This window comes from Somniosus microcephalus, chromosome 3 (assembly GCF_052327205.1).
Source record: "Somniosus microcephalus isolate GS21.2 chromosome 3, FLI_Smic_1.0, whole genome shotgun sequence".
NCBI classification, from domain to species: Eukaryota; Metazoa; Chordata; class Chondrichthyes; order Squaliformes; family Somniosidae; genus Somniosus; species Somniosus microcephalus.
The window spans coordinates 342,753,938-342,767,222 of record NC_140989.1 but is presented as its reverse complement, the minus strand read 5'-3'; the positions used below and the strand labels follow the sequence as shown (position 1 = coordinate 342,767,222).

Sequence of the window (13,285 nt, the reverse complement as noted above, 5' to 3'; positions counted from 1 at the left end):
GGCCCTTAGTTTCTGAGGAAGGCTTTGGTTTTGATCATCTCTTGATGACCAAAATGGGCGAGGGCTAGTACTCAATCCCATAGCTCCATGAGGATGTCTATATGCTCGCCCCCAAAAAAACATCTCAAGGAGCAAAGATCCATTTAATTCCATTTGGTATAAAAACACCTCTTCTAGTGCTTGTTACATGTTTTGGTCAAATCTGGTCCAGCAAGCAAGGAGTCTCAGCTGCTGTTTTTGTTCTGAAAGGAAAGGCCAGTTGTCCTTTTCCTTCTAGGTGAACTAAGAAATGAAGTTGCTTTCATTCCTTCCATCAAAAGTAGCCGCAAGACTCAATGAGAAATCCTAAAGGTTGAAAGAGAAAACAAACTGATCTTGCAGCGGAAGGGGATACAGAATCTCAAAGATTTCAGTTGAAATCCAGAAAGAGAAGACGACTTTTGCAAGAATAAAAATGGAAAAAATAGGGGTGTGAAAAGCTCAAAATAGGGTTTGCAGCATCCATAAAAGCTCAGTGATCCAATAAAGTAATAATACAGATCTGTACGGGATAAATGCAGATACCAAAGGCGAGTAATTGGGTTGCTTTGCGTCTCTTGTTAGTGCCCCTTGAACTATCGCCGGGCGATGGGACCGACTGGATCAGGGGCCGGTTATGCAGCGGCGGTAGCGGGCGGCGGCGCAATTTAAAGAGCAGGTGTCAGGTGGCCATTTTAATTTTGGCCGACTGCCCCCTTTCACATTTGTATGCGGGGTGCCGGCCGCGATCGTTCAGCTCGGCACTCCTCTTGAGTGACGGGCTGTTTCCACGGCACCCCGCTCCCCGGTGGTCTGGCACAGCCCCGGTGCGTGCAGCACTAGGCCCCTCACATTTAAACAGGGGAAGGAGGCCTGCAATGATGCGCCGCTACGTTATGCTGCGCGTGGCGCTGCTGCACGCACCACCACGACATTGAGTAGTAGCACCTCAAGAAGAAGGGGGAGCACTTCCAGTAGTGTTCCACCTCCTTCTTGGGGTGCCACTACTGAATTTACAGAGTAGGGCCGCTAACTTTTTGGCGTCCTGGCGAGTTTAGCGCACCAAAATGGGCTATACACAATTTTCCCCCCAAGTATTTGATTACACCTGACCAATTATACTAAATATTGGATTACACACAGACCCCATAGCAATTAAAAAGATCAAAGAGCTTAACACAATGGAAGTTCATTTGGTACAATGATGCTCTTGCTAATATTATCCATCACTGAGTTCTTCATGGCTTCCAGGTACAGAGTAGCTACACTTAATATATATCTGAAAGAAATCCAAGGGAAAGGTTTAGGATGTGATGAGTTGGTTATAGCCATCTTTATTCAATTTTCTGAAGTTTCCATTTCTTCTTCACACTTCGAAAATGCGGACAGGATTAACAGACCACGAAGTCGTGATCTAACAGGCGATGTATAATGTGATCATCCCAGTCACGGTGAATTTTCCTTTAGCTAATATCAGTCAAAAGAAACTGCCGTACAGTGACACAAGATTCAAACCTCAGGAGTAACACAGTGACACATAGAAACATAGAAACATAGAAGATAGGAGTAGGCCATTCGGCCCCTCGAGCCTGCTCCGCCATTCAATGCGATCATGGCTGATCATCCAATTTCAGTACCCGGTCCCTGCTTTCTCCCCATACCCCTTGATCCCTTTAGCCTTAAGAAATATATCCAACTCCTTCTTGAATATATTTAATGAATTGGCCTCTACTGCCTTCTGTGGTAGAGAATTCCACAGGTTCACCACAATCTGGGTGAAGAAATTCCTCCTTATTTCTGTCCTAAATGGCTTACCCCTTATCCTTAGACTGTGACCCCTGGTTCTGGACTCCCCGACCATCGGGAATATCCTTCCTGCATCTAGTCTGTCCAGTCCTGTCAGAATTTTATAAGTTTCAATAAGATCCCCTCTCAGTCTTCTAAATTCCAGCGAGTACAAGCCCAATCGTCCCAATCTCTCCTCATACGTCATTCCTGCCATCCCAGGTATCAGCCTGGTGGATCTTCGCTGAACTCCTTCCATGGCAAGAACATCCTTCCTCAGATAAGGCGACCAAAACTGCACACAATACTCAAGATGTGGTCTCACCAAGGCCCTGTACAACTGCAGCAAGACATCCTTGTTCCTGTACTCAAACTCTCTCGCTACTAAGGCCAACATACCATTTGCCTTCTTAACTGCCTGCTGCACCTGCATGCTTACCTTCAGCGACTGGTGCACAAGGACACCCAGGTCTCGTTGCACTTCCCCTTCTCCCAATCTATTGCCATTCAGATAATAATCTGCCTTCCTGTTTTTGCCACCAAAGTGGATAACCTCACATTTATCCACGTTATATTGCATCTGCCATGCTTTTGCCCAATCACCCAACCTATCCAAATCATCCTGGAGTTTCTCGGCATCCTCCTCACAGCACACACGCCCACACAGCTTTGTGTCGTCTGCAAATTTGGAGATATTACATCTAGTTCCCTTGTCTAGATCATTAATATATATTGTGAATAGCTGGGGTCCAAGGACCGATCCCTGCGGTACCCCACTAGTCACTGCCTGCCACTCGGAAAAAGACCCGTTTATTCCAACCCTTTGCTTTCTGTCTGCCAATCAGTTCTCTATCCAAGTCAATACCTTGCCCTCAATCCCATGTGCCTTAACTTTACACGCTAATCTCTTATGCGGGACCTTATCAAAAGCCTTCTGAAAGTCCAAATACACCACATCCACTGGTTCTCCCTTATCTATTTACCAGTTACATCCTCAAAAAATTCCTGTAGATTAGTCAAGCACGATTTACCTTTTGTAAATCCATGCTGACTTTGTCCGATCCAGTCACTGTTTTCCAAGTGCTCTGCTATTACATCTTTTATAATGGACTCTAGCATTTTCCCCACTACCGATGTCAGGCTTACCGGTCTGTAATTCCCCATTTTCTCTCTACCACCTTTTTTGAATACTGGGGTAACATTAGCTACCCTCCAATCCATGGGTACTGTTCCAGATTCCATCAAATGTTGGAAGATGATCAACAATGCATCTACTATTTCTTGGGCCACTTCCTTAAGTACCCTAGGATGTAGATTATCAGGCCCTGGGGATTTATTGGCCTTCAATCCCATCAATTTCCCTAACATCATTTCCCTACAAATACTGATTTCTTTCGGTTCCTCCCTTTCATCAGACCCTATGTTCCCCAACATCTCTGGGAGGTTATTTGTGTCCTCCTTTGTGAAGACAGAACCAAAATATGTATTTAATTGGTCGGCCATTTCTTTGTTCCCCATTATAAATTCCCCTGATTCTGACTGCAAGGGACCTACGCTTGACTTCACCAATCTTTTTCTCTTCACATATCTATAAAAGCTTTTACAGTCAGTTTTTATGTTCCCTGCAAGCTTACTCTCACATTCAATTTTCCCCTTCTTAATTAATCCCTTTGTCCTCCTTTGTTGAATCCTAAACTGCTCCCAATCCTCAGGTTTACTGCTTTTTCTGGCCAATTTACATGTCCTCTCCTTGAGTCTTATGCTATCCCTAATTTCCCTTGTTAGCCACGGTTGAGTCACCTTTTTTGTTTTATTTTTATGCCAAACTGGGAGGAAAAAATTCCGTAGTTCATCCATGCAGTCTTTGAATGTTTGCCATTGCCTATCCACCGTCAACCCTTTGAGTGACATTCCCCAATCAATTCTACCCAACTCGCGCCTCAGACCATCATAGTTTCCTTTATTTAAATTCAGGACCCTAGTCTCTGAGTCAACTACTTCATTCACCATCTTAATGAAGAATTCGATCATATTATGATCGCTCCGACCCAAGGGGCCTCGTACAACAAGATTGCTAATTAATCCTTTCTCGTTACATAATACCCAGTCTAAGATGGCCTGATCTCTGGTTGGTTCCTCAACATATTGGTTCAGGAAACCATCCCGTAAACACTCCAGGAATTCCTCCTCCACAGTATTGTTACTAATTTGGATTCCCCAATCTATATGTAGATTAAAGTCACCCATGATGACTGCTGTGCCCTTATTGCACGCTTCTCTAATTTCCCTTTTAATGCCATCCCCAACCTGCGCATTACTGTTTGGAGGTCTATATACTACTCCCACTAACGTTTTCTGCCCCTTGGTATGTCTCAGTTCTACCCATACAGATTCCACATCATCAGGTGCTAATATCCTTCCTTATAATTGTGTTAATCCCTTCTTTAACCAGCAATGCTACCCCACCTCCCTTTCCTTTTTGCCTATCTTTCCTGAATATTGAACACCCCTGGATGTTGAGTTCCCAGCCTTGGCCACCCTGGAGCCATGTTTCTGTAATCCCAATCAAATCATATTCGTTTACCTCTATTTGCGCAGCTAATTCATCCACCTTATTACGAATGCTCCTCGCATTAAGACACAAGGCCTTCAGGCTTGTTTTTTTAATGCTCTTAGACCTATTAGAATTATTATATACTGTGGCCATGTTTGATTTAAACCGTTGATTTCTCTGACTGCCACTTTTGTTTTTCTCCTTCCTATCTTTTGCTTTTATCCTTGTTTCCCTTTCCTCTGTCCCCCTGCTCAGGTTCCCAACCCCCTGCCATTTTAGTTTAAACCCTCCCCAAGAGCACTAGCAAACACTCTCCCTAGTACATCGGTCCCGGCCCTGCCCAGGTGCAAGCCGTCCGGTTTGAACTGGTCCCACCTCCCCCAGAACCGGTTCCAATGTTCCAGGAATTTGAATCCCTCCCCCTTGCACCATTCCTCTAGCCACGTATTCATCTGAAATATCCTTCTATTTCTACTCTGACTAGCACGTGGCACTGGTAGCAATCCTGAGAGCTTTGAGGTCGTATTTTTTAATTTACCTCCTAACTCCCTATATTCAGCTTTTAGGACACTCATAGCTCAAAAAAAAACTAGATTTCAGCTGCTGTAACTTTGAATTCTGCAGGCAACAACACAATACACATGCAGCCACTGATGCCGACAGAAAAGGAAAACTTAAAATGGTGGCAACAGCAAAAATATATATGTCATTGACAGGGAGAGTCACGCATAAATTTATTATGAGGACCTAGCATATTCAGACATGAACTGTAAATGTCTACACTTTCTCTTGTGTGCTTTTCAAATTTGAGATCCACCTCCAGTGTGTAACAGAGACCATAAGTGAGTAAGAAATAAACTCATGGGGGCAATTTTTCAGAGGGTCAGCGGGCGTATTTAGTGACAGGTCTGGTGGGAAAACATTTGTATTGACAGCGGGTGGGGAACCCGCTGTCAAGCCGCCTCCAGGCTAGTCTCCCAGATGTCGGGTCTGTCATCGCGGAACTGACCCGACACCAAGCGGTGGGGTAGGCAATTTAGATCATTAGAGAGATTGTTAAAAGACACTTAAATAGTATTTTATGCTTTCCTTTCAATATTACATGTTCCCCCACGGGTTGCACGCTACTCGGGGATCACGTCAGCTCAGCATGTTGAGTGGATTCAGCATTGAATTATCTGATTACCTGACAGCTGCCAAAGTTGTATAACAGCTCCCATCTCACAGCTGTTCACTTTCCAAGCTCAAAAGCTGTTGCTTACTGCAATTGGAAGACAGATTGAGCTTTATGCACCTTGCATGTGTTTGGAGCTAACTCTCCATCCAGTGCCACCTCATTGGAACAACCTCTCTCAGCATTGACAGATTTGCTTCTGCCATCTCACCTTCACCTGCCATCTATTACATCATGTGGAGATGCTGGTGTTGGACTGGGGTGGACAATTGTGAGAAGTCACACAACACCAGGTTATAGTCCAACAGCTTTATTTGAAATCACAAGCTTTCGGAGCACTGCTCCTTCACCTGACGAAGCTTGTGATTTCAAATAAAGCCGTTGGACTATAACCTGGTGTTGTGTGACTTCTCACAATCTATTACATCAGAATGGGTATGGTTTACGCTCTCTCACCTTCCTCCTCAGAATCCCACCATGATCAGCCCCAACACCAGCAGAACCAGGCACACCAACAACAACACCAACCTTCTCTGCCATCACCTGATGCTGCACAGGACACAGGGCATCAGCACCCGACAACATTGCTGCCCGGGAGGCCAGCGATGGTCTCACCATGGCCAGATTTACTCCACTTGACGCTGTACACCTTGGCTGCCACATGATGCACCAGGTTGACACCACCCCACACCAACACCATAAAGCATCCCTATAATGTCCAAGCCATTCCTTTCACACCCATCACAATTAGCGGGGGCGGGGGGTGGGGGAAGTTATGTCTCAACATTCATTGAAACTCACTAAGACACTTCCAAAGGTGAGCACAGATCTGTCCAATAAGGTAAAGTGTTGAAAATATAGATTTCAATGTTTGACAACACATTAACAGAAACTTCACATGAACATTGGCTTAAACACCCAAGTGCCGACCCCTGTGTGTTGTTAGTTAGTATGATTGCACTAGAATGAGGGTGAATGTGAAGGGTGGCTACTGAGGTGGGGAAATGATAATGTAAATAGAGAGGGATGGGTGGAGGTGCAAGGTAAGTTGATGTGAGTAAGGATATGCAGGAGCACTATAGGGGAGGCAGAGTGATGGGGATGTGATGAGTGGCACAGCAGGATGCGGTTGGGTGTGGATTTGCAGTAACGTTTCGTGATCTGCTGAGATCATTGAAAGGTTTGCACCACTGCAGCCTGGTCCTCCTGATGACATCCCTGCTTGTGTCCTCCTGTGCAATATGCAACCAGGCTGCGTTGATCTCCTGGGGAGGTCTCTTCCGCCCATTGGAAGGCAAGACAACCTCTCTGCGTGCTGTGACTCCCTCCATAAGCATATGGGTGTGCCATGCAGCTCTGTGCAGTGCTTGTCAGTGTTTGCAGCACCTCAATGCTGTAGAACACTGACAGCACAACTGTTAAAATGAATGTGGCCATGGTCCCTTTAAGGAAACCGGCTGATGACACGTCATCAAATGACGTCATCAGACTCGCTTCCTTGTCATTGGCTGGGAACCTCGCAGGGCGGGCTTTACAAGCCCAATCATGGGAAAATCCTTTTAACAGCGCGGCTGGAGCCGGATGCGGGACTGGGACCCGCCAACGACCATTCCCGCCGCGATCCCGCCTCCGATGGTGAAATTGCAGCCCCAGTGTGGCACCTTATCGAATGCTTTCTGAAAATACAAATACAAATACAATACTTCCACTGGTTCCCCCTTATCTACCTTGCTAGTTACAACCTCAAAAAACTCTAATAGATTTGTCAAACACGATTTCCCTTTCATAAAGCCCAATCATATTATGATTTTCTAAGTGCCCTGTTACCATGCCCCTAATACCTGTACTAGATTCTAGCATTTTCCCTACTACTGATGTCATTGTTCTTCAGTGGCTTCTTTCAATGAATGTTTATATATTTTAAATTACTCATCCTCCAAAGGGATAATTATTGTGCTATGTTCCTATAAATGCTGATGTTTAAATAAACTGAATTATATTATTATATATATATAGTTCAATAGTTCCCCTCTCAAATTGTCTTCAAATTAGCTGGTTATCAGAACTAGACATCTTTAAGAGGTTATCAAATGGAACCAAATTAACTGTAACACAACTGTTAGAATTAAACAAACCTTTAAAAATGTTATGAGAGCATGTTATTTTTTATAACATTTTTTATAACAGTGTAGGGACCGGGTGCTAGGGTTTGGATGATCAGCCATGATCTCGTTGAATGGCGGAGCAGGCTCGAAGGGCCGAATGGCCTACTCCTGCTCCTAGTTTCTGTGTTTCTATGTTTCTATAAAGGGATGTTTTGGATATGTAATGCATTACAATGAACTATAAATGTCCTGTGCAAGTTATTATGTATTTCTTTGTAAAGCAATGATGTTGGTTACACCATAAAACTAATTTACCATTTGGAGTCAGGAAGACATACTGTAACACTATGAAATTATCAGGGTTACAGTTCACTACAAAAACCCACTTTGTCCAACTAGTCATTTCTTTATATTCCGGACCTGCAATAATTGTCAAAAACTGTTTATCCTATTTCTCAGTTCCATACCATTCTCTATCCAGTCCAATCTTAATTCCCTTCAAATGTTCTTATTCTTAAAATATACAGCTAACGCTTGTGACTCTCTATAATCACTTGCAACAAATGCCTGTCCAACCACATGCTAGTAGTGAAATCAGTTCCCAGGTCTTTGCCAATGTCATGCCATGATATCTAACAATGGGGCTTCTAAGCAAGGCACCAATTGACTTGCCCTTCAATTGGTTCTTCCTGTTCAGTGGCTGAAAAAGGCCACATCTTAATAGTCTACAGGAGAGGAAATGCTTTATAATCCAAAGAATATTTTTCGTCTTTTGGTCCCAGTGCCAGTTGACCAAATATTGAAAGTTTTATGACACTGTTGGGCAGAAATTATCAACACGAATAGAGTGCATCAGTGGCAGTGTTGCTCACACTATTGATTTTGCTTTACTTGCAATGTTGCTAATACTCTGAATGCCTAACAACTTATTGATTTAGCACGATTGTTTCATATCATATAATTCATGGGGAGGGAGTTAGAGACAGCACTAATAACATCCATGGAGATAATAAATACACTTAATAACAAATTAATCAGACTATGCTTGAAGAACTATGCTCAATTTTGATCCTACTTTCAATGAAAGGAGTTCAAAGGACAAGAACATTACTAGGTCTTAAGTAAATTAACTATTAAGACAAGGTAAGAAAGCAAAATCTGTTGGTACCAAGAAAGGCTAAGGTGAATGAACAATCTGTGTTTATAATTGTGAAACATTGATGAGTGGGTATTAAGGAATTGTTTCTGGTGAACTTGAAGAGGTGAACCAGCTGATGATCCTTGAGGCAGCGAATCCCAGGCCGGGGCCATGGGAACTCCCCGCTGCATCACAAAGCCTTGTATCATCGCAGGGTCTTGTAAGGGTGTTTTACAAGGCAACTGCAGAAATCCCCACGTCAGGCTGGAACCCGGTGAATCCAGGTCCCAGTAGAATTTGCAGCTGTTCTGGCGGGTCTGCCAAAACAGTAGAGGAATTTTGGTGCCCCTGATTGTAGGTAGGATGGGTCGTACAGAACTAATAATCTAGGAGGCACTGCTTTTAATAGAAACTCTTCGATCTGAATATTATTCCACACTTGTTTCATTAAAATACGCTTTTTGAGCTACTCGAGAGCAAACATTTAAATTTTTGCTTTATTTTAGATATTTCTCACTGTAAAGTTAAATTTAAGAACACTGTACTTGCTAATTACTATAAGTTTTATGACACTGACAGGAGTATGCAAAAATAATTATATATAAATGATCGTGTTATTTAAGCTAGCAGCACATAACCTACTTTCTATGTTATAAAGACTTCTTGTAATGCCTAATAAATGCTGACAAAGGAAACATCAGGAAAATTAAACTTGGAATACAGCTGTTATACAAACAACAAATACATTGTCTAATGCTGGGCTTGAGAGAATGAGTGACAGGCCACACAACTTAATAAATTGAAACCTCGCAATCTATGCTCCATCTGGCAAGCCCAATTGTATTAAATCCTGAGTGTTAAAGCTTGTTGAATTTTACCTCCTCTGGGACAGCCCTGATATTGGTAAATCCTTTCCTAAAAACCACAAACACACGGCGAGCTCCACAGCGTAATGCAGATGTAGCGCAGTCAAAGGCAGTGTCTCCAGCACCAAGTACAACAACTGTGCCTTGTAGTGATGGCAGACGAGACTGACAGGCACAGATCCCTGAAAAAAAAACAGTATTTTCTCAGAAATAAACTATTTATGTCAGGCATCGCAAAGGCACTGGAAAGTACTTAAAGAAATGTAAAATTGCACAACAGAGGGTAGAGATGAGACATATTACTATCAAATTATTCTGTTTCATTGCAGGGCATTTTTATTACTTTTTTAAATGTATTCATATACATAATTTCACACCCAGCACCCTCAGCAAAGAGGCCTATTATTTTATCTTATATGGATGACTGCAGGCTACATTGAATGGTTCAGATTTCAGCATCAGATATCACATACATTACACTGAAGCAATCAAAACTCTCAAAATCTAAATAAATCAGAAAAAAAAACTATTAGTCTGTGATCATAATGCCTTTTACTATGCGATCATGCATTTAGTTAGCTCTAACTTTTTGAGGATGATGTCGTTAGACTATTAAACTGAAATTCTGGCATCTTTTTTTTTAATTAAGAACATACATCATTACAATTAAGTAGCATATATTTCCATAAATATTATATGAATAGATGTGTTGCAAGGTGTAAAGAAATTTGACTAATCATAGGTTACAAGACTTTACAAATTATAACAGTTGTCAATATACAAGTTCATGTTATGCACTCTCCCATTATAAAACAATAAATAGATAAAAGGCATTTACACACTGCATTTAAGGAAAGTCAAAATTGTTGACGATTTGTTCACAAAATAGAAGAGTTTTAACACTTCATAAACAATTGTTATTGGCCTGGAATTTGCAGTGGGTAATAACGGTGAAATAACAGCGTCCGCTGTTAGTACGCCTTTGAAACTGACCACAACTTCAGGATTTAGCATACGCACATCCTATTCTGAAAATCTTGAAGTTGCGATCAGTAATTCACTGCTCCGACACTGGCTGCGCTGTGGCCACCCCCCACCCTGAACCGAACCCCATAGCCGGCAATCAGTGGAAGCAAGGAAATCAGTGAATCTGACGGAAACTTGGGCTTTTCTGCGGTAACATCGCTGTTAAATACCCCATTAAAAGAGAGACCTTGTTGGATTAGGTGTAACTGGGGGTTTAACGGTGCATTGACTGCTAAACAAACGTTATAGTCCTGAAAAACTAATTTTAATTTTGTGGAGTGTCAAATCTATCCATTTTAATAAAAATTTTAATTTTTAAGAAACTTGAAAAAAAATATTATTTTTAAAAGTTTGTTCACTTTTATTTCAGTTTTAACTTTTCCCCACGTGAGAGCTCCAATCTTTGTTTTGCTCTCCGTAACATTTTTAAAAAGTCAGAATAAAGGCAGCTTCTTCACTTCCTGGTTCCCGGTCGGTGAGAAATCTGCATTGTGATTGGCTGCTTAGACAGCTTGACGACGTTGCAGCAGCTCGCATTGTGGAATTCCCACTAAACTGTGCTGATCTCAAACTGCACGTCGAAAAAGCCAAACTTCTCACAGTTTCCTTCGGGACAAATGCCTTTGCTTCGCTGCTGACTGCAAATTACGGGCCAATAGGTTCTCATTTAAGAAATAGTGATCCTCTTATTATTTCATTTAAGAGCAGATTTACTTCATTTTTACTCAATTATTCTAACAAAATTAATAATGAACAGACCTCCCTCCTACTAAACTATGTAATGTTTAATTCCAGAATTAAAATTAAACAGAAGATTCTACCTGGTTTGCTGGCTTTTGCAACAAGAGGCAGGAATTCCTTAGATGTGTAGAAGCCATGTTCCACTGTTAAGCCTTCAAAGATGTGATCTCTCTTTGGCTCTGGCAAACCTGTGGAGACGCAGATTGCTCCATTAAATGATAATGCTCCGAGTACGAGTTCTGTGCAGCCCTTTGCATCTTTAGAATGAACAGAGCGCTTTCGTAATCCTTTTTACTGCCTGCAGATGTTGAAAGTGCCAATCGACACAGCGTCGGTATAGACTATTTTCTCGAATAAAAAGATACATTATTTAAAAAGATCTTAATATTTTTAAATTTGTGACGTTATATCACATTAAAAATATTGGTTCTGGGTTTCCACGTGCGATGCACATGCACGAAAACCAGGAACTTGCGATCTGTCATGTTTCAGCTTGACAGACCGTACGAATCTGTAGGAAATGGACATTCGCTGGCGGAGAGTTGGCCTACTGCCCAGCGAATGCCCACAAAACCCTTACGCCTGTTAAAAGCAGGTGTACGGCCTTCTTATACCAGCGTCAGGGTTTAAATAAACATTAAAATAACATTTTTTAAATGATACAAAAACCTTTAAGATTAGTTTAGCTTATTTTTTGGCCCCTTGAGAAATGTTTAAATTTATTTTTCCGAAAACTTAAATTTTTGCTTTATATGTTTAAGTAAATTGTATTTTAATTAATTTTGAACATGTGATGATTTATTTTTATTTCAGCGTTGTGAAAGTGTGTTTTTTATGTGATTCCTATTATGCTTGTGAGGATCCCGTACGTAAATGGCATCCCAATAAGCATAATGGGAATCCCCCTTTGTGATTGGTTGGGCCGGCCCACGTGATCCCAGGGATGCTTGTGAGCCACCTGCGCCCCCGGGATACATAGGCCTTTACGCAGGCACGTGCCTGCAGGCCCAGGAGCACAAGGCTTCGAAGCTCTGGAGGCACCAGGTAGGTGTGGTGTTTACTTGCGGCTCGGAGGCGTTCGCCCGCGGGAAGCCTCCAACCACAATTTCCAGCCCAATAACGTAGGAACACATATATTAGCGATGTTCCTCTTGATCCTTCATTTTTTTCCTGCAATTACATATTGTATAATGTATATAAAAAGACCATCTATTACATATGGAGAACCAATTTAGAATCTGGCATCAGATCCCTACATGAGCTTTGTTCTAGATTGTTCTATAGCATGTTTAAATGTAATACTTTAAATCTATTTAAAATTGGCACATCCACTGTGGAAACAACTTTATAGAAAATTTCCAAGATTTAACTGATGGATCATTTATCTGGGCTGGCAAGGTTCTTGATAGCTTGCAGGGGTCACAGTCTCAGAATAAGGGGTCGGCCATTTAGGACTGAGATGAGGAGAAATTTCTTCACTCAGAGGGTGGTGAATCTTTGGAATTCTCTACCCCAGAGGGCTGGGGAGGCTCAGTCGTTGAGTATATTCAAGACAGAGAGCGATAGACTTTTGGATATTAAGGGAATTATGGGATATGGGGATAGTGCAGGAAAGTGGAGATGAGGTAAAAGACCAGCCCTGACCTTATTGAAGGGTGGAGCAGGCTCGAAGGGCCAAATGGCCTACTTCTGCTCCTAGTTCTTATGTTCTTATGTTCAGAAGTGCTTGATGCATGCATGCTCTCTGCACGCGTGTTTACGCGCAGTTTCACTCCCTGGCTGGTAAATGTTTAACATTAAAAAGACTGCAATAAGTTTTAAAAGTGCCAAGGAAGTCCAACAGCCTGACTTATCACTTTTAAAACCCAGCATCACACC

At 42.1% G+C, this 13,285-nt stretch overlaps 1 protein-coding gene across 1 annotated transcript in view; it reads right to left on the bottom strand.

The window, feature by feature from the left end:
• Positions 1-13,285, bottom strand: part of LOC147122292 (dihydropyrimidine dehydrogenase [NADP(+)]-like) — a 1,139,740-nt gene that overhangs the window by 566,264 nt on the left and 560,191 nt on the right. Inside the window, exons 9-10 of the mRNA XM_085983269.1 lie at positions 11,488-11,595; positions 9,653-9,822 (exon numbers count right to left, since the gene is read on the bottom strand). Coding sequence (XP_085839395.1) covers positions 9,653-9,822; positions 11,488-11,595 — 278 coding nt within the window. The remainder of the gene's footprint in view (positions 1-9,652; positions 9,823-11,487; positions 11,596-13,285) is intronic.